We start from the raw sequence: 20,606 nt of genomic DNA, 5'->3' as shown, positions 1-20,606 counted from the left end.
CATGTTCCGCACTGGAAAGGCTTAAGTCTGTCCTTAATATGTAGGACCGAAAATTTGGTACAATTACATCGTAAAATAACTGCTGTACAACCTGCACAGTAAATCGGATGTGTAAAGTCTGGGAGTGAATTTCGTGGGTCCTTGCTTCTTTTGATTCGGAGGAAGTCTCCGCAGGGGCACGCGAGGTCGCCCGACGTCTCGAGTGCCCAACTGGAAAAGTCGAATTTGCGGTTTCCGTTCGCGGTCTCTGAATACAAATTTGGGCTGCTTGCTCGACTACTACCTTAGTTCATGACACCATAGTGAAAACTGTGCATATCTACACCTGTTTAGCCAACATCTTCTCCACATAACGTCAATAGTAATCAGTCTATCATGGATAGACATAAAAAAGATGATCTCAGTCTTAAGAACTGTCCCAAGTTGTTCCTCATTCGTTGTCGAGTGCGTTATAACTTAAAATTTAGAAATTAACTCCCATTTGTGGTTTCCTTGTTTGCGTATTTTAAAAATGTATTAATCGTATCATTTTTAAGATACCCTATCGGCCTATCTGTTCAATGTTACTGGCTTTGTAAGTAATTGTATGCAGCTATCAATGTAAATCTAAAAAGTTACTATTATTTTCCGAACACAAGATTTTATTATTACAATAAATACATAGTGATTGCTAATATCACTTAGTTTTAAAGCTTGTGTTTTTGTTTATTAAATGTTCTCAAACAGTTAAGACACGCTTAATAAGAAGAAAATAAAAAAAATTATCGTATAAGTTTCGGAAAAACACAGAGTACTTCCAAAGTTCGGAATAGACGCAATGCATTTCGTAAATTTGGACTGGGACTCGTTCTAGACCAGGAAAAAACATAAAGGTTACAATCTTTAATTTACAGTGGAATTAAGATCGTCAGGGTTTGGTTCGTATTTATATTCACGCTACACACTGGAACGGCTTAAGTCTATTTTTAATATGTATGACCGAGAATTTGGTACAATTACATCGTATCATAACTGCTGTACAACCTGCGCAGTAAATCGGGTGGTTAAAGTCTGGAAGTGAAATTTGTGAGTCCTTGCTTCTTTTGATTTGAAGGAGGTTTCCGCATGAGCACGAGAGGTCGCCCGATGTCTCGAGTGCCCAACTGGAAAAGTCGAATTTGCGGTTTTCGTCCCTACATCGTCTCACTTCAGTTTTTTCTTGGCCTTCGTTGGAGTCTCCGCTTATTTTCTTTCTCTTGTTTCCTCGGTTCTCATTCTCTTTTTGTTCCGAGGGTCGTTCATCAGAGTCGAGCTCCCGGCTCTCCTCCAATGAGAGCCCCGTTTTTGCTCGGCTCCTCCTCGAACCCCAGGCGCTCTTTGTCTTTAATCTTCGTCGTGACTCCTCTGTTTCTGCAAGAGCAGAAACCTCTTTGTGATTTTCACTGGGGGATGGTGCTGATCCCTCCGCGTCCGATTCTACAGTCTGAGTAGTCTTCATCGGAGTATCCTGTTCATCCGCACTGTTGTTGCCTGCTTGTAGTCTCTTCGGGCATTCTTTAAACTTGTGGCCCTGCTCAGTGCAATGAGAGCATGTGTAAATCTGTCCTTTGTAACTTACCGCACATCTGATCTTGCCCAGGTATAATTACGATGGGAGTTGGTGTCGTTCCATCGTTTTCTTGTTTACTTTGTAGGTCCTTCGTCCATCTTTGATCCCATACTTATCGACACCCAACTGTGCTGTGCCTTGGATCTCGAATTCTTTGAGGATTTCATCGAGGTGTTTCTGTGGGTATTCCAAGGGTACCCATCGAATCGTAAGGTCTACTCTATCATCTCCGTGCGCGGTGGCAGATTTCACTTCCGGTCTCATTCGAAGTAAATCTGCAAGTCTTATTGCAGTGTTCTTTCTATCTACAGTAATGTTTACCGTGTTTCCAGGTTTCTGGTTGATGCCTTCTATATATTCGATCGGTATCTTGATTTCTTTTAGCAATTTGTAAATGTCCTCCCGCCTCGATGGTTTCTGTATTCTACAGCCACGTCGTTATTCCACTGTCTTTTTACTCTCTCTGCATATATGAGAGTTTCGGCAATTCTTCTCACCTTCACCTTCTTCACCACCTATGATCTCTTTTTACTTTTACGGATGCTAAAAGGCTTCGGTCTATCATAGATTATGACAGAGTTAAAAATACAGTAGTTCGAAGATTTATTTTTGGACTTCTACTGAGTTTTACGTAGCCACTTGTTAGAAATATATTATTTTTAAAATGACTCATATTTGTGGTTCCCCAGTTGCGTTCTTTTTATAAAGTAAATGGTGACAAATAGCACTAAATATGGACATTGTCGATGACACTTCCAGCATAGACCTACATTTTTAGTTACATTGTCAGGAAAAGAATTAATAAATCAACTCAGCAAGCAATTTCTGGGACTAAAATATTCAGTAAACTCAAGCACCGCTGTCGAGACAGCACGCCGCGTAATAGCACCGCGTACGTATTATGCAGATACGTAACGCCGTTGTGTTTTTCTAGATTAGACAAGGAGGTGAAGAAGTGACAATTGCAGTTTTATTCGATCATTGTGGTCGTATTTCGCCGCTATAGGATAAACCGCGTTCGACAGACAATCGGTTTTCAACCTACTTATTAAAATCGACGTTATAAGTTATTAATTAGTTGTTAAGAACCTCTGACAAATACTGTACACACGTGTCATTTACTTAATTTCCAGCTAAGGTAAAGGTTCTTTACATTGTCCCGATACTGGTTTCAATAAAAGATATCAGATGTCCGATTCTAAACAAAAGAGCATTGTGACGAGATAATTGTGTCTAATTACTCATCACAATAAGTTTGATCTGTTCCGCGTTAATCTTTGTTCTTTTGATAAAACTGATATGGAAGCAATTGCAAAGATAAACGTTTACTCAACAGGGCTACTTTAGTAATTACGCGTGTTATAGTTTCTCATGTATTAGTAGAGCCTTACAACAAAGTTTATTAAACTGATATTTGCATATAAAGTCAACAACACATGATACTCATGATACTGTACTGTTTGTACGTAGTATGTTTGAGAAATGGAAATGTAGTAAGGCTTAAAGTTAGTGGAAAACTGTCAAGTAGAAAATGTGCTTTAACAGATTGTTGATCCTATAAGTATAAGATGATAACGAGAAAAGACACTTTAGTAGTATTTGTAATCCTCTGTTTGACAAGTAAGTAACCAACGAAATTAGGTTAACGGTGCAAATCTTTTTCAGTTAGTTTTGAAAAACATGATTTCGAGTTTCCAATTTTACTACTTTTAGTTAAAGGCAAGCAATTTTTTTTCACAAGGCCAGTTATCGACAGCTACGATTGTCACAAGACCACCAAGTACAACCTGTCTAACATCTGGTCTCACCTACTTACTGGTTGAAGCTGTATTTGAAAGGCAAATCGATACTGACTCGTGTGCTTGGAATTACAGCAGCCCATCGTGTGACTCATGCTTGGTCACGTTCTACGATCACGCGGGATGCAAGGGCAGTCAATTTATTGGCAGTGACGTCATAACTTGTATCGAACGATTCACCAACGGTTCATCAGTGGTTAGTATTTCAACATTCCTAACACTAGGAGGACCATTGACCGTGGGAATCCTCGAATTAGCGATTGTCTGCAACACTACGTCCGGGGCGCTTATTGATACAACTTCCACCACAAGAAGCATTGAAGGTATTTTTATCGGTGTTTTGTTTCAAAAATGATGAAATTGGATATTTCTATAAAAAACAAAACTGGCAAAGAAAATGTTTGATGTTCTTTTGTAATGATTGTAACGTATGTGGTAATGGATTTGAAGTATAACTAATGGTGACATTGTAACAGACGTACAAATTGCAAACGTAAATAGACAACCACAACAAGGTTTAGGAAAAAACACTAGAGCAGTTTTGCCTTGTGTAGTTTAACAATAGTTCACCTATAAATAATTGGAGACTGTTTGCATTACAAAGAATGCAGTTTGAAAACCACCAACTCCCAAAGTGTAATCAGTTCTTGTGCGCCACCTTGCGAATACAACGACCCAGCAACTCTGTCGTGTGCTGGCGAATATGACGGAAGTGACGTTGATACAATTTGTGCAGCCGACTGCACGTTTGTTGATGACGTCACATGTACATTAAGTAACAGTAAGTGTTGTTACGAGCTGGATTGGTACCGCTAACAAGTTATCTCTGAACTGACTGCATTGTATGACGTCACAGGGTCTGATCCTTTCAGAATTGCGACCATCGTCCTGGGGGTACTGCTGGGGATTTCCCTGCTGGTTTGGCTGAGTTACTGCGTCTGGAATGCGACCAAGTCTCATTCCCAGAACTTGGAAACGTAAGTCGCTTCGATAATTTGTAGAAATCAAATCAAAACCAATTTGTTTGCTCATTGTTTTCTTTTGCAAATTATAACTCAGTTGTGTCTCTACTTGTGTAAGTTGCTTGAATAAATAAATGCACGCAACTAGTAATGTAAATCTAAAAACTTTTTTATTATTACGTCACAGAGGAAAAAGTTCACATCGATCGGTGGTCACGAGTTCTTTCCAACAAAATCCGCAGCAAACATTTTCAGGTGAATTGTCATAAAGTGCATTGTATTTCAAATGTTATCATCTGCGGTTGTGCAAAATAAACTAAAGACTTTTTAATCACAGACATATCCCGACCTCACTTACGCCGTGACAGCGGAAGCTTTGAAACAATCTCTGACGTAGACCGTGATTACAATCAAGAGATCGAACCTAAACGTCACAATTCAAACCATCAAAGTTATGCCAGTACGTTTAAACCAAACAAGCATTGTGACGTTGCAATCGTATGATTCACTTCGAAATAATGAACCAGCTTTTATGCTTCTTCGACGTAATTTATTTACAATTTTTTTTTTCTCATTCATTCAGATATGATATCACAGCATCGCGTTCAAGCGTACAGTATTACGTCACCGGAACCGAGTAGAATTCGAGAGCATACGTACGATGACGTCATGGGGTCGTCAGGTAATGGCGGGCAAGCTCCACAACCACTTTCACTTGACGACAGACCGCGTGATCCTCTTCCACCACCGCCGAATGACGAATATGATCAACCAATGCAACCACCCGAAAACTCATCTCACCACTATGACGTCACAATATACAATAATTGTAACTAGCAGCGCTTTTCTACGCAATCTGGCGCACCAAGTAAATCATTTTTAAAACTTTTATTGTATGACTTTGTTTAGCTTAATATTTTATATCTTGCTTTACACGGGGACTGTACGGAGTTAAACAAAATTATATTTGTGGCATTATAGATATGTTTATAACTGCAATAGAACATTCTAGTATTTTATTTTTCCAAAGCTCGTAAAACTACATCGCAGGAAATGTTTGGGTCGGACTTGTCCAGTTGACGCTTTTCTTTGAACCCTTAATATCTTAACTTTCAAATGCAAGGCACTGAAAATCTTGGAAAACCAAAATAGTTTTTTTTGTGCGCTTTAAAAATATGTTCCAACTTGAAACCTACAGTACAAAAGACAAGAAAACAATATAGTCTTAATTTTTTGTAATCTATATCTTTTATATTCTTTCGATGTCATAAACCGTAATTACATTTATCAGACTGGATCTCTGTTCCATCTTAAATTTTTTTGCCAAAATGGTTGCTGTTTTGTGCGCATTAAAAGTATGTTCCTCTTGAAACCTACATTTGGTTCTGGTAAAACCTAAACCTCATGGATCTATTTCAGTCAAACATTGAGTGTATATCATATATCATGTCATATGATGTTACTTCATCTACTTTCAGGTTATTATTATTAGTATTCTATCAAATTAATGTTTTTATGTTAAATTAATTTTTTTGTTGAATTATCGTATTATTTATCCTTTTTTATACGTAGATACTGGAATTATAAGTTTACTAAAGTTATGTTCAGGCTGTTGGTGATTTGGTTCATCTGGTGGTTACTGTTTTTTACAGTCTATACCATACCATGAATATTTAATATATTGCAATCTGACTCTTTAGAACAATTAGAAGGTTGCGAATTCTGTCTAGGAATTCCTAAACTTCAGTTGAATAGTTTATATAATTTTTAAACACTGAGAATCTGATTAATATCAGTTTTAATACTCTTCATTATTACTTCAAACAAACACTAAAAAGTACAACGATATTGTTATTTATATATATATAGAAGAATTCAGGAACACATTAGCAATCAAAGCGCATCACTCTACATTCCACGATGGTTTTAAGGAATTCGTTCACAGAGCTATTACGATCTATTTCTTCTCATTTATTGAACTTTTAAAACTCTAAACTGGATATTGAAGAACTCAATATTAAAGACTAGTACTTATACTAATACCAATATTAAAACTAATGTACTAAAAACTGATAAAATCATAGCATGCAACGATAATTTTTAAGCTGAAGGAGACAATAAAGAAACAGAATTTCAACTTGAGGCGCAATGCCTTTATCAATAACAGGAAATTATTTTGACTTTTATACTCAAAGTTTTACAGGTCAGGTGATAATTTCAGCTTAGAAATTTTCAATAAAAGGAAACAAATGTCGATCAATATTGTCTATTTTTAGAAAAACAATGCTGTTAACACGAGGTCAATCATGCATATAAACATGTTCGTCAATTACGTTGTCAATCACATAGGAATTTTTCGAATTCGAAAAGTTCATAATGCAATGTAACATATACCATGTTTGCAAAGCAGGATCAAAAATATGGGGTTATCTTAGTACAATCTGTCTTTAATGACAGAGTCAAAATTTAAGTTTATGGATAACTGACCGCTATTACTCAGCAATTTTTGTAGCTATAAAACAACTTCTATTTGTGGTAACTTCGATGACATCAATGCTTTGCTTAGACATTTTTCAATAAGCAAAGAAGCAGAATCATCATGTAACACGAGAGTTTCTCGGATGGTATTAGCCTGAAATTCGGAAATTTCAAGGCAAATATCACTGCCGATACTTGTAGGTTCGTACTAATAAAAGGTTTTACTGCACTTCTGCTTTCGCACTATAGCAAAAAAATACGCGACCGAAAAGAGCGACACCAGACTATACATGCTAGAACCATGACCGCTGTTTGTAGTATTTAGCGGTTTAAAAGTTTGAATTTCTTCTATTCCAAAAATATGAATCAGAAGAAATTATCATGTACCATTGCACAAATACACTTTTTAGAGAGACCTTTCATAAACCGAGATTTCCAGAGGTTTTATAAGAAGAACGATTTAACCAAAATCAATTCTATTTATCGCTTTTGCCATAACCAATCATCCAAGGCCACCAGTTGTACGTCACAGAATATCTCCTTTGTAACCGCTAACAATTTGCCAGCACTTTTACTTTACAGAGATATTGTCAACAAGACCATATCTAAATTCGTAACATTCTGAAGTCTAAATGTACTACTAGCACTTGACAAGCAAGTTTCTCCGTCACACCGGTCCGTGTCGTATTTAAGCTGGACAACTATGTATAGCCACGTAACACAACACGCGCATATTTTAAATGACGCATTTGTTCGAGCCAGAGAACACACAATCAGTCGCTTACTACAAAACGTCAATTATCTATTCTAAATCATTACAATTCACTATTAAAATCGCCGTAGTATAATGAACTATATACGGCTTGTCCACATAGCAACTTTATTTAAATTACTGCATACAGCAGCCTTTTGAAGTCAGGAGCCAGATTCACCTTTGTCGCATAAAACAACGTCACAATAACACCTTTTCGCTATAGAGTAATTAACTGTACACGGCTTACATATTATAATATGCATATTATGTTGATGATTGTCAACATATTATTGGTAGGCTGCGGGTAGACACAAGTGCAGTATAAACTTACCAATGGCGCTAGGCCTGCCTGAAGTTTTTTCACAGCCTAACCTCGTCCCGCATATTCAATCCCCATTACTTATCTTAAGATTTCTATGGTCTTTCATTCTAGCCGTGTCCCGCAATCGTTACCAAAAACTTACGCCCTCTTTTAAGCTTGTTGTTTCTAAGAAAATTGTCGGCCCAAATTGGTAAAATGATTTTGACTTAAACAACAAAGCCAGCAAGAAATAGTAAGCCTAGAGGCCAAGTGCATGTTCCTGTATATGTTTCTTTCCTTACATCTTACACCAGGGACGGGCAACTTCTTCGGTCGGCGGGCCTGATATGAGAAAATGAAGTACTTGGCGGGCCGGATTCCTGAATAGATTGGAACGCAGCTTTGTCTTATTAATGTTCACGGTCGAAAATGTTTGCTCATAAATGTATGTAGACCCGAACAGAACAAGTAGATTTATCGCCATCTTTCTCAGGTTGGCAAACTTGGACTTATTCAGTGACGCAATACAGGGATTGCGGCAGAATGTGGCCGCAGGCCACATTATCATGTAAGACCGGAAACTGTCTGCGGGCCGCTCAAAATCCCGTCGCGGGCCGGATCCGGCCCACGGGCCGTATGTTGCCCACCCCTGTCTTACACGCTTAACCGCCTATCGCTGTTACTTGAACACGGTGTTAAATCATAGCGGTTATATTACAGGTTATATGAACTACGTTATGGTCACTAATTGGTGCGAGTTGCACGAAACACCATTGCCACGGATAAGGAGACAATTGAAAAATATCGGTGGATTAAATATTCAACAAAAGAGAATTATAGCACAAAAAGAGTAGAAATGGTTTGTTTAAATTTTGGAGTGACGACAAACCACGTGAAAATTACCAAGTTATTTTCACAATTAAAAAGCGTCGCATTACTAACTTGTCGTTCACAGTAATTGGATTATGTGATGTAACAATGCAAGTAAAATAAAGTTTTGCCACAGCAACTGCGCCAGTTATTTTGGGCATAGGATAATCATGCGATTCAAACAACATCATACATAATACTGATTGGATTGGCACCGCCAAGGATTCAGGATAAATCGAGCTCAAATATTGCAGCTAACACAAACTTCAAATGAAAGACCAAAGTAAAAAGGTTTTGGAGTCAACTACCCGAGTTGGGAAAGTCCCGATGTTGAAACAACTTGTACCCAACATACAGGTTTGCACATAAATGAAACATAACAGACGGAAACAGAAGGTTAAACTCATTGACATCATTTATCTGGGATGGCGACTGCTTTGCACGCCAGGTTGCGCTGCAAAACGTTGCTCATTATTTTCTATTGTGACGTCATAGTTATCAAATCTGCCGCCAAGGTGCTGCAATGGTTGCTCATATTCGTCACCCGGTGTTGGGGGTAAAGGGGCGCGCAGTCTGTCGTCACGTGAAAGCGATTGGGTGGCTTGCCCGCCATTTCCTGACGCGATTATGTCATCATAAATATCGTCTGCATTGTTGTTAGTTTCCGGTGTCTTAAGCCTGTAGGTTCTGACGTGTTGATGTGATACTGACGTCATACCTTAATAAAAGAATTATAACAACAATTATTATATAAGAGCAATAGACATATAATACGTTATAGAGACCAAAGGTTAATGTCACAGAAAGCAGCACATAATTGTAACGTCACAATGATTCTTTGTTCAGGGTCAAATGTTTCTTGGGTTGACCAATGATTATACCTGCATGAGGGTGAAGGTTTGAATTTTGACGTCCAGGTTTGATTTCATGCTCATAATGGTTTTCATCGTCGTCGGGGTTTGCTTCGAAGCTTCCGTTGTCATGGTGATGGTGATTTTCAGGTTGGGAAACGTCTGCCATAAAGCATTCATGAAGCAAATCATTTAGCAACAAAATTAACTAAACTGAAACCAAATAATTATATATAAATATATTATATTAATATATTAAATTATCAATACATTAAACTGAACTTAACTAAACAGTTAACAAAGCGGTTTGAAAGAATTTACTTGAAAAAGTTGGATGTGGATTTTGTTCGTAAGCATTTTTGACAACTGGTCGCGGTGGTTTTTTCTTTCTGTGACGTCACAATAAAACGTTTTTAGATTCGTGTCTACATGCATGCAGTTATTCAAACAACTTACAATCGGGACAAACAACTGAGTTATAATTTGCATGACAAAACAGTGAGCAAAGCTAAATTGGTTTTGATTTGAATTTTACAAATTATCAAAGCAAATTACTTTTGCAAGCCCTGTGAGTGAGACCTGGTCGCATTCCAAACGCAGTAACTAAGCCAAACCAGCAGGGAAATCCCCAGCAGTACACCCAGAACGATGGTCGCAATTCTGAAAGGATCAGACCCTGTGACGTCAAAAAGCGATTAATTCCAAAACAACCAGCATTATCTGCTAAAGCAAGGAAGACAATTGACCTTGAGGTTTGAGTTCTTGGTATGTGCAGTTGCCTGCTGCAGCCACAACCGGTCCTAAACACGTGTCGTTGTTTAGAAGCATAGCAACGGTTGCTATGTAGTGTTCTTCTTCTGGTTCGATGAAGAAACGATATTCTGGCCGCTGTGCTTCTGATGAATTGAAAAGGATCTGCAAGGTTTTGCTTTTCACCGCAATCTGGGGAGAGAAAAAATTTCGAATATGTCATTTTTGTTAATGTTTTGGCTTTGAAAGCGATCAGACACTGAACCTGCTAGTGGGCTTGGATTCACCGAACATGAAATTTTTGGAAACTAATCAAGTCTTTAAATTTCCAATCTGACGCATTTCATACCGTAAGGTCAAATTTGCATCAAATCTAGTTTATTGGAGCGACATTTAAGGTTAAGTCCGATATAATATTTTTCCATTTTGCTGGACCTTTGTAAACTCTCTATCGCCCACTGCAGTTTATTATTAACAGCAAATTATTCATTTAACTATAAAACATTAAACTTTTGACACAGTTGAATTTGCAAAATATTTTTTACACCAAACAAACCGGCACACCTGATATCCGCTGACGTTAGACATGCTGGATATTTTCCATTTAATCGTGCAATGGTCGCCGTTGCTTTCCATTGTGACGTCATCAGGTTTGTCATCTGCGCAATTAGACAAGAACAAATGATGAATTTGTTTGCTAGATTTTTTCGGTAGACTTTGATAGAAATTTGAACAATTAGTCAGTAAGCCTCACACCTTGTACTGTGAGGGCGAAATTTTGCGTTTCTTTACGTGGCGCCGAGCCATCGTATCTGGCACCAGTGACATCGCATGTGTACACGCCATTGTCATTTGACACGGCGTTTGTTATAGTCAGCGAGGACAGTGTGTTGTTGGTTTGAATGAAAACTCTAGAATCTTCGGTCACTTCTGTTGATTCATTGGATGCGATTGGTGTAAGAGACCACGTGACTTTAATGGGATTCGGCGTCGACGTGTAAGAGCATCGAAGTGTTGTGAAGTGATTGTAGCAAACTTCCAAGCTCTCATTGCTTTGTGCTGTGATGGTCACTGGGACTGCGAACACAAAGAATAGTCAGGACGAATGCGAGATACACGACGACAGAACGAACTGGTAATTTATACAAAGCCAAGCTGTAAAAGTTAAGTTGTGATTTGCTATAAGTTTGTTGTAAAAATCCTTCCCTTGATGATTTATTTCAAGGCGATGACGTTTCAATAACATAACGATCTTAACTTGCGTAAAATCATGATCATTACGTCACGACGGACAAACCACCATTGACACAACACATTACGTTGAAGCATAAAAATCAAAAACTTGTGCTGACAACAGCATAGTTACCACTGATAATATCCACAAGGTCTATCGTTTCATCAAGATCATTGAAATCATTTCGAGCTCTGCAGGTGTAAGTTGTGTTCGAAGCATCGCTCGGCGTAGCTGCAAATTCGTAAATTCAGTTTGTCGAAAAATTACGGAATATTCTTGCACCTGTATTCCGTTATAATTTTTGCATTATTTTGCAATAAAAGCGATCCTTACAGTTGCCGCCGAGGTGTAGTATTACGCTTGTAGTGTTGACGTCATCAGTTGGAAGACATTCTTGATAAGGATGTGACGTATTATGGAACATAACAATGCTTCCATTGTTTGCGTAGTACCAAGCAATGGCGTCAGCAAGAGCCGCATTGCAGGTGACGTCAGCATTTTCGTCATTATAACGTTGGATCTCGTTCGTTGATACGGTGACGTCAACCGCAAAAATACCTTATTAATCCAAACAAGTTAATGTTTTGCCATTGTTGTTATGAAACGTTTCATAAATTAATGCTTAAAATAATGAAACCTTTCATATAGTTACGTGTGGTTACATTAGTAACTGCAATTATGTTATCTATTAATTATAGTTGATGAACGATTAATTATTCAATTATATTGATGACGGAATAAAACATTGTTTTTGGTTGGTATTAATTGATTGAAAAAGTTCTATAAAAACCTTGCTACGGCCGTGACGTTTCCTGCTAAGCAAGGGAAGCGGTTTGTTACGTTGCACTACAGCCATAAAATCTATAAATTATCACTTACCGCTTGTTATGTTGACGCCGGTGTAATTACCACCGCCACATACGTCAGCGTCTGAAAATATAAAAACAACTCAATAAAAAATTGATATCTTTCATTTCGTTAAAAGTTTTGCGAAAAGTCATGAATCTGCTTTGTTTTGTAACAAATATCTATTTAAGTGCACAGTGTAAGCTTTAATTAAAAAGTGATGGCCGTTGGAAAGACAAAAAATCATGTGTTTCATGTCGTTTGAGTTGTGGATAGTAACATACTAAAAATACTTTTAACGTACATACTTTTAACTTTTAAAATACTAAAACATACTTTAGTATCATACTAAAAGATTTATCGCATTTAACTCGAGGATAACAAAAAAGAAACACTCCAGCACAGACGTTAATATTATACGACGATGATGTACAAGTTGCACAACAACCCATCACAATGTTTTACCCCTTAGATACCCAGAGATAGTTACAGACCCAAGGCTTGTGATAAAACTTTGTAGCTCCATAAAATCCAAACGAGCTATCACTGAACGAATCGAAGGATGCTTTCATGTCGTAAAAGAGTCAGTTGTTGATTAACCACAATTTATTCATCACTCTTCCTAATCTACACAACGGCTTGAACAAACTAATAAATCTGCCCCGTCTTTGTGCTGTTGTCCGGCCCTTGTCAGAATCAAAGTATAAATTAAGGTAAGCGCGATCTTCTACAAACATCATGAGACGTCGAAATGTGTAAAATCGATCAAATATGACTTGTAGTTGGAGCAGTCGCATTTGAAAATAATAAGTCAGCTGAAGTAAGAAGCGTCGCTCTCGAAATAGATAATGTCGATGTCGATCGTTGTATTGTCTCGTACACTCGTAGTTTTATTGTCATTATACGTTTCGCGTTTCTATTTCCATATTGTCGTTGCTGCATAATACTAACAATTACTTGCCGTTATTTCGTTGTTATTTAATATCAAACGTGATTTATATGGTTATGACGTCAAACGAAATGAACTACGGAATTTAAATCAAAGTTGCCTCCCAATGCGCCACTGATTGACAGGTCACTTTATAACAGAAGTATCATTTCAAAAACAAATATTTGTTGATAAACCAAAGCTACATGTTACACCTGATATTAGAATAATCCAAACTATCTCACCCATTTGAGCCCCAAGCTAATATTAAATCGCATACAAAGACTTTCTCCTATACGCGAAATACTTACTCAGTTTGCAAGCTATGTCTTCACCAAAGCTGCAGGTACTACCACAAGTTACAGGAACACCTTGACCGTCATATCCGGCAGAACACGACAACATTGCCGTGTCGTTGTATTCACAAGATGGCGCGCATGAGGCGAATGCATTTGGGGAGGTTGAGGCGTTCAAGCTGCAAGCTGCAAGGCAAGAAATTTTTTCATCACTTTTTCATGCTTTTCTGGGTTTAAATGATTCTGGAGTCGACCGCAGAAGGCAGCTCCTCAGAATGAAGAAACTTAATGAAGTGGTTAATGCTATCGACTAATGACCATCAAGTTTAAATTGTCTACCAGAAATCACTGCAATTTAAACACTTAGTATTGGTAAATATTGAAAATTAAAAAATTAATTACAAATATGGACACAAACTATCAAATTGTTTTCCGCCTAGTTGGAAAAGTTTACTGACACGTACGGTCAGAATCAAAATAAACAAAAAGTGACCAACAATTTATCTGGTTAGCCAAAGTAGGTAAAGTAATGAATTGAAGCATTGTCAGAAGCTTGCAGAAATTCATACATATGGAAAAAAGTTGGTTGGTTATTGTTCTAAACATACGGTTGCGAGTCGCGGTTTATAAAGTTTTTGTCGTCATTTCACGACACACAGTCAAGGGGGGCAGCTTTAATCTTTTTACGAAATTGTCGTATTCAATAAAAAGTAGTAGCAGTAGTAGAGAGAAGTAGTAGTTGCAAAGGCTTACTGTACCATTAAGCCTACATCACATGCGCCGTACAATTGAAGATAACTTAATGACAATGGCGATTTGTACAATCAAGAAAATACGATGAATATCAATCGTTGTATTTCGTTGAATTTCAACCAATCAATTAATTTCGTTGAATATCAATCACTGCAGGATAAATGTACACTTACGTTCAACGTTTCTCGTGATTGAAGAATTGTCAGCGCTGCCGCCCGCAGTGTCGTTGCAAGAGATCGTCAATTTAAGAGTTCCTTCAACTAATGGCCCGCCAATGTTCAGACTAGTTTTGATATCATTCCCTTCTGCTCCGTTGCAAATGATTGTGTCACTTCCAGCTGTGAGATTCTCGCATCCACTTGAATAGAAAGGTTTATTATCCAATACACCGCCATAACTCCATGCACAAGATGCGATGTCGGTTGTATTAAACACAGCTTCAGCCAGTAAGTTGGTAAGACCGGATGTTAAACAAGTCGTGCTGGCTGGTGTGGTTGCTATCGTTGTATTAAGCGAAGATGCACCTAAAAAGTAATTCGTCATTTTACTGTCAGCTTTACTTCCTTTTTCGGAACAATAGTGTACAATTGTCCGTCTGTACACGCAGATAGCATTGAAACGAACAATGACGTAGGAATTTCCATTGTATTTGATCGTGCTACTGAGGTTAAGCGTGGATTGTGCGTGTATGACGTCATACACTCTAGATGAGAGCAATAGCGTTAAATTGAGATCTTAGCATGAGGCGCTGACACATTAACTTTACTAGAATTATTACTTATTAGGTAATAGAATAGAATTAATCAGCCGATAAAAGTGTACAATAAAAGTCACATGATCACAGTCACTGATTGTGGGCAAAACAAAAAGTCTTTGTTTTAAAACAATATCAAGTTTATCAAATTGCTGGGCGATGCTATCAAAATAACGATAAAATTCATTATTCATGAACTCAAATAACTTAATCCGCCTTTGAACTGCGGTTGTGATTTGTCGCTAACTAAAGACTGTTGCTATTATATACAAGTTGCTACAGTATCGACTTACTTGCCAAACAGAAGAGCACGAAAATAACAAAAGACGACTCCAACATGCTCAATTATCAGAATCTTAATCAACAAACATTTTACTTTCAGCAGTTTCTTCACCAAATTTCAACCTTAGGCTGCGACTGCTCAGAAATACAAAGTGAAATTGTAAAAGCTCGCTGTTGTTTGCCACCTGTACGCCTACATTTCACTGCGATCTGGGACCGTTGTCTGCGCGTGGTTTGTCGTTTGTGCAAACATTATGTATAAATTTATCGGCGACTCATGCGCTTTACTTTCGTTTTAATGTTTGTTCATGTCATGGCCGACTATGGTCGTTGTTTAAAAATCTGACTTTAAAAATGAATTTCACTTTAAGGATCACAGGTTTTGTTTGTTCCGAATGAACAATTGTGACTGAATGACTGAAAACAATTTGTTTGATCATTTGTTGAAAATGTAATTATTGCTACCACATTCGTCATAATACAATTTTTATGAAACTGTGACCGTCGCATTTGCATGACGTAAAAGAGGAAAGACTGTCTGTTGTCAACGGGTTTAATTTTGCAGCTGAACGATATATACCTTTTGCAAATTACTGTTATCCTTTTCTGTAAATGTTATAAACTTATAATCCTTGGTCGAATTCTATGGATTTTTCTAACCATCTGTGGTTGATTATGACGTATTTATCCCGTAACAATTTCGTTATTGCGTATTGATTTCAAAAACAATCGGCGGTAAAATCTGTCGCAAAGCATATCAACAGTTCAAAACGTGGATTCATCTGCTTAGCAAACAACTTAAACATTTTTCGCGGCTCATATTAACTTGGTTGGCTCACTGCTGTTTGTATCAACTTATTATAAAAACAAGTAAATTCCACTCCAATGCATAAACATATCCTTGTAACTTTACTGAAATAAATTTGCATTTACTGCCTATTAATACATAACTATATCATAGAATCCTGTACGCTATATGTGTAAGCTACGCAAGAGCTATCATTGGCGCTATAGAAGCTATAACTTGCTTCGCGTAACTAGTTTATTGTTCGATGTTTTATTAAACTTTTGTGCTACAAGTTTCGTTAATGATTTGCAAAAGCGCGGTCCATCGTTGTTAAACACAATGCGATTAAGAAGACGAACATTGCCTCTTAATAATTCTAGAACCTGATCGTTTTCCTATTTTACAACATCACAGCTCGATTATTGTTTTGTCTTTATTTTCTTTTTAACTTGCATGTATTTCACCAAAAAAGACAGAATCATACAGTATCTTAAACAGTTTTCTTTATCAATTTGTCTGCAAAAAATTTTTGTAGGTTTTATGCAATGTTAGAAATATGATGTTTTTAAAATTACATTTTTCAAAGGGACTATTTCACCGTATGTAGGTGACGCCGCCTATTGTTAAAGGGAGGTTAGGTTTGGAATATGTATGCAAAAAGTTGATTTTGGCTATTTAAGGTTTTAATGGAGTTAGAGTTAGATTAGAAGATAGATTGAGGTTAGGTTTAAGTCACTATGTTATAACATATAAGTTAGGTTAACAGGAAACTGTAAAAAATAGTTTCGAACACGAGATTATTTCCGCTGAAACAGTGGTAGCCTATACTTTTTGCCTTTAGAGTAATTTTTAATTTCCTTTCTTGATTTTCTGGCGACAGTGAGGATCCAGTTTCTGCAATCCACGGATCCGGTGTGTTGTCCAGAGTTATCATGGAACTTATAAACTAACTTACCGAAATGTAAAGAATTCATTTGTTATAGATCCAACTCAAAGGTTAAAAAAATAAACCAACCAGAGTTGATGAGAGACTTAAAAACCACTTTTTACATATCTCGTCCATAGTAGGTTATACTTTCTGCATTAAGTTACTTGATCTGCATCCGTTAATAAAGAGAATACTTCTTACGTAGGGGAAAGACGCCCGTGATGGCAAGATTTGAGAGCTCGATAAATTGTTTCAGCCACACAAAGTGGCACAAAACTGACTTTTGCTTTAAGTCCATTACGTTGCCACCTTCCTATTGACATATTGACAAACAACTAGCTTACTTTGTGTTTTGATTATTTTAATCGAACGAAAAAAGAACCTAAATTTTAAATTTTGCCAGAATTTTGCTACTTGATAATTAGGTTTTGGTTTGACGTGGCGGTTGTTATACTAACAATTAAAAGACATGAGTTAATATGTGATAACTTGAACATTGACAGACTTACCGGTTTGTCATTCAGAAACGGTTTATTGACAGTTTATTGACTATTCTAAGATGGGACACATTATCCTTGGGGCTGTTGGTTTAAGGTTCGATTTAGTTTGTATCAATGTCTTTGTATTTGTACCAGGTTTAATACAAATTTATCAATATTTATTATGATACGAACGAACAAATACAAAATACGTAAAGTTACATAGAACGGCGTTCTGTCTGTTAGGAAAAATACTACATGTGTTACTTGAAAATAGGTTTAAAAAAGGCAATATAGCACTACAATGGCGAGTCGTGGCGCTATAAAGATGAAAATGAATTTAATAAAAACAATAGCAACCGTACAATGATAAAAACTACCAGTCTCAGAGTAATCACGAAAATAGCCACCAAGGCCAGAGCCGCGGTGACTACACAAAAACTAGTAATGGCCAACAAGTCAACACCAAAGATTGTAAAAGAGAGAGGACGATGTGTCGATAAAACAATCTAAGTCGGTACAAACTAAATCATCTCTCCGCTTAAAACGAACACTAGTCAGCATATAACGCAAACACAGTTATCTGGAATGTTGGGAATGTTGTGACAAGGAACGCGAAGACAGGGATTGTTACACAGTGTGTTTGTTGTGCGCATATAATCAATCCATAAGTAGGCTGAGAGCCGAAGGCTAAGACAAAGATGAGAACGGCAAACCTAGAAACATGATAAAGGTAAACTGTGCAAACACCGACTACACACAGGTGCACGTCAATGTAAAAAACTGCGAACTACAAACACATCCTTCCCGAGGCGCTTGCAGTCATATTGACACTGATGCGTATTTCACAAAGAAAATTTGTTTTTCCACAAAATTTGACGCGCTTGTCATATTTTAGAAATCGGTTATAAAATGGATAAAAATTAATTTGAAAAGGACAGCATGTACAACGCAACCAAAAAGCTTTGGTAGGCCTGTAATGGAATGGTTGGTTTTGGTTGTTGAACTTGATTGTTCCAGTCACTCCAATACAATGTTCGATTGTCTGAATGTTTATTGCGCTCGATGTAAATGAGCCTCAAGGTCTTTAATTGCTTTATCAACCCTAGACTCGGTTGTTCAGCTAAAAGCTGATCGTCTTTTGAAGCCGACAAGCAAAGTTGTCTAAGTTGACGCTGAGCTTCTCTTAAATTGTACTCTTCAATAGTTAGCACAAGTATGATGATTGTATAAACTGATTATATTCTTCTTCTTTAAACGATTAAATATAGACAGAACATTGGCACATCAACAGCATTTCTACCAACAGCTAATGTTATAGCATTGAGACTTAGCTATATTCAACTGTATTATGTTACTGGTTACTGGTAACTTCTAACGCGACTGTACGACTTTTTACAGCAGGCCAAAATACATATGAAAAAAGGCATGACGAAATATGATCGCATAAGTTGCAGCGGCAATCAGGAAACTGTCGTGACGTAGAGTTAAACTTTACTGATACTACACTTAAGGACGAGAATTCTATGTTTTACACAATTTTATATTACATTAATTCATAATATTATCACAGGCCTATAGCATTAGCATATAAACACATCTTCAAATTTAGTTGGGAAATTACGAGGGCTACCTATACTTGAAATGGAAACAAAATAGTTTGACATTGCCTGCCTGCTTGCCCACCTGCCTGAAAGCTTGCATGTTATAATTTGCCAAGGAAAACGAATCTTTTTTCATGTATAACAACGGTAAACGCAGGAAAGAAATGGCAGCACAGATTTGTAGAAGATCATCTTTCATTGTTTGTTTGGTCAATCAATTTATTCGTCTGTTCGACAATTAAATGCTGCAAAAATCAATTCAAATTTTGTTTTAAATTTAAGTAATTTTATTTCAAAGGTAAATTTTCTAAGATTATGGTTCAATTAAAACAAGGTTTCACTGTTAAAAATTCATGTGTGTTGTCCTATCTTGATTCAAAATAGTTAATGTTTACCCAGAATGGGACAAAAAAAATTATTTTTAATTTGTAAATCGCAGGAATGAATATGTTACAGGGTACAAACGTGGAAAAAGTGTGAAAGTGAATTTTTTAAAGTAATAAAAAAGTTGACGCCACAGTCCTTTAAATCCTAAAATAAATTTAGGTCAGCATCCACATACAAAGCCTGATGCAAAATCTTTCAAAACCTTAAAGTGTGCGTTCTGCAAACTGTGCGCTAAAAAGCTCAGGTTTCAAAACTCACCAAATTTACTACCGTTGCAAAGGTTTCTAGGCTATCACTGTATTGAATAATTTGCATTCTCATAAATGGAAGGAAGCGTGGGAACGCACAGAGAAAACTTTATGACATGATGATGCTTCAGTACTTGATTATTATCGGTAGATATTGCAGGAACGCAAAAATGTAGTAGAGCCGAATTTCGATTGTTTGGGGAAAGACTTCCATTGCATGTTGCCCGTTTAGCTGCCAAAATCGGGAATTTCTACAATGGGTAAAAGAGTGACTATTTCACCGTAAGCAGGTCACGCAGCTCATGACCAAACAGGTCTAGTGTTCAAGTACACAGCGAGATGACATCACAATTTGAGTGGCTACGGCTTAGTAGACCTATACAAAGACATCCTTTGGTTACAAGTGCACTTGCATAGCCTACTAGGCTAGACCCAATTAAACATAAACAGTTAGGTTAAGTCGTTAGGAGAATGGGTATGCAAAAAGTCGATTTAAGCTATTTAGCATTTAATTTAAGTCAGGATTTAGATTAGAAGTTAGATTTGGGTTACTCTGCATGTTACAAGAATTTCTCCTCACTTTTGCTTTTCGTTATGTGTTGTTTGGCAGACGCAAGATCTTGCTGGAAACGGTCATACTCTGCAGTCCGGCCACTGAAGTTAATCACAATGCCCTAAAGTGTCATACTTTCGACAAGAGATTTCGTCAAACCAAACTCTGTCTTTG

At 37.1% G+C, this 20,606-nt stretch overlaps 2 protein-coding genes across 4 annotated transcripts; one reads left to right on the top strand and one right to left on the bottom strand.

The window, feature by feature from the left end:
- Positions 1-2,943: 2,943 nt before the first annotated feature.
- Positions 2,944-5,960, top strand: LOC143452537 (uncharacterized). 2 transcript variants are annotated; one of them, XM_076953550.1, is made up of 8 exons: positions 2,944-3,208; positions 3,330-3,710; positions 3,992-4,168; positions 4,244-4,364; positions 4,537-4,604; positions 4,687-4,809; positions 4,933-5,217; positions 5,380-5,960. In XM_076953550.1, exons 1-7 carry the CDS (start codon positions 3,157-3,159, stop codon positions 5,184-5,186), a joined length of 1,176 nt encoding a protein of 391 aa, XP_076809665.1. In that variant the 5' UTR covers positions 2,944-3,156; the 3' UTR covers positions 5,187-5,217; positions 5,380-5,960. The 2 variants fall into 2 exon arrangements, with proteins under 2 accessions (XP_076809665.1, XP_076809664.1); XM_076953549.1 differs by having other exon boundaries at positions 2,945-3,208; positions 4,933-5,960.
- Positions 5,961-8,577: 2,617 nt separating this feature from the next.
- LOC143453269 (uncharacterized) lies at positions 8,578-15,609 on the bottom strand. 2 transcript variants are annotated; one of them, XM_076954538.1, is made up of 13 exons: positions 15,458-15,609; positions 14,584-14,934; positions 13,673-13,843; positions 12,467-12,517; positions 11,921-12,145; positions 11,720-11,818; positions 11,110-11,430; positions 10,918-11,012; positions 10,350-10,545; positions 10,159-10,279; positions 9,925-9,992; positions 9,634-9,765; positions 8,578-9,470 (listed from the first exon to the last, which is right to left on the bottom strand). In XM_076954538.1, exons 1-13 carry the CDS (start codon positions 15,501-15,503, stop codon positions 9,169-9,171), a joined length of 2,178 nt encoding a protein of 725 aa, XP_076810653.1. In that variant the 5' UTR covers positions 15,504-15,609; the 3' UTR covers positions 8,578-9,168. The 2 variants fall into 2 exon arrangements, with proteins under 2 accessions (XP_076810653.1, XP_076810654.1); XM_076954539.1 differs by having other exon boundaries at positions 10,183-10,279.
- Between the last annotated feature and the right edge of the window lie 4,997 nt (positions 15,610-20,606).

Source organism: Clavelina lepadiformis, chromosome 4 (genome assembly GCF_947623445.1).
Source record: "Clavelina lepadiformis chromosome 4, kaClaLepa1.1, whole genome shotgun sequence".
In the NCBI taxonomy this organism is placed as follows: Eukaryota; Metazoa; Chordata; class Ascidiacea; order Aplousobranchia; family Clavelinidae; genus Clavelina; species Clavelina lepadiformis.
Note: the sequence above shows the minus strand (reverse complement) of the source record. Positions and strands in the feature narration are given on the sequence as shown.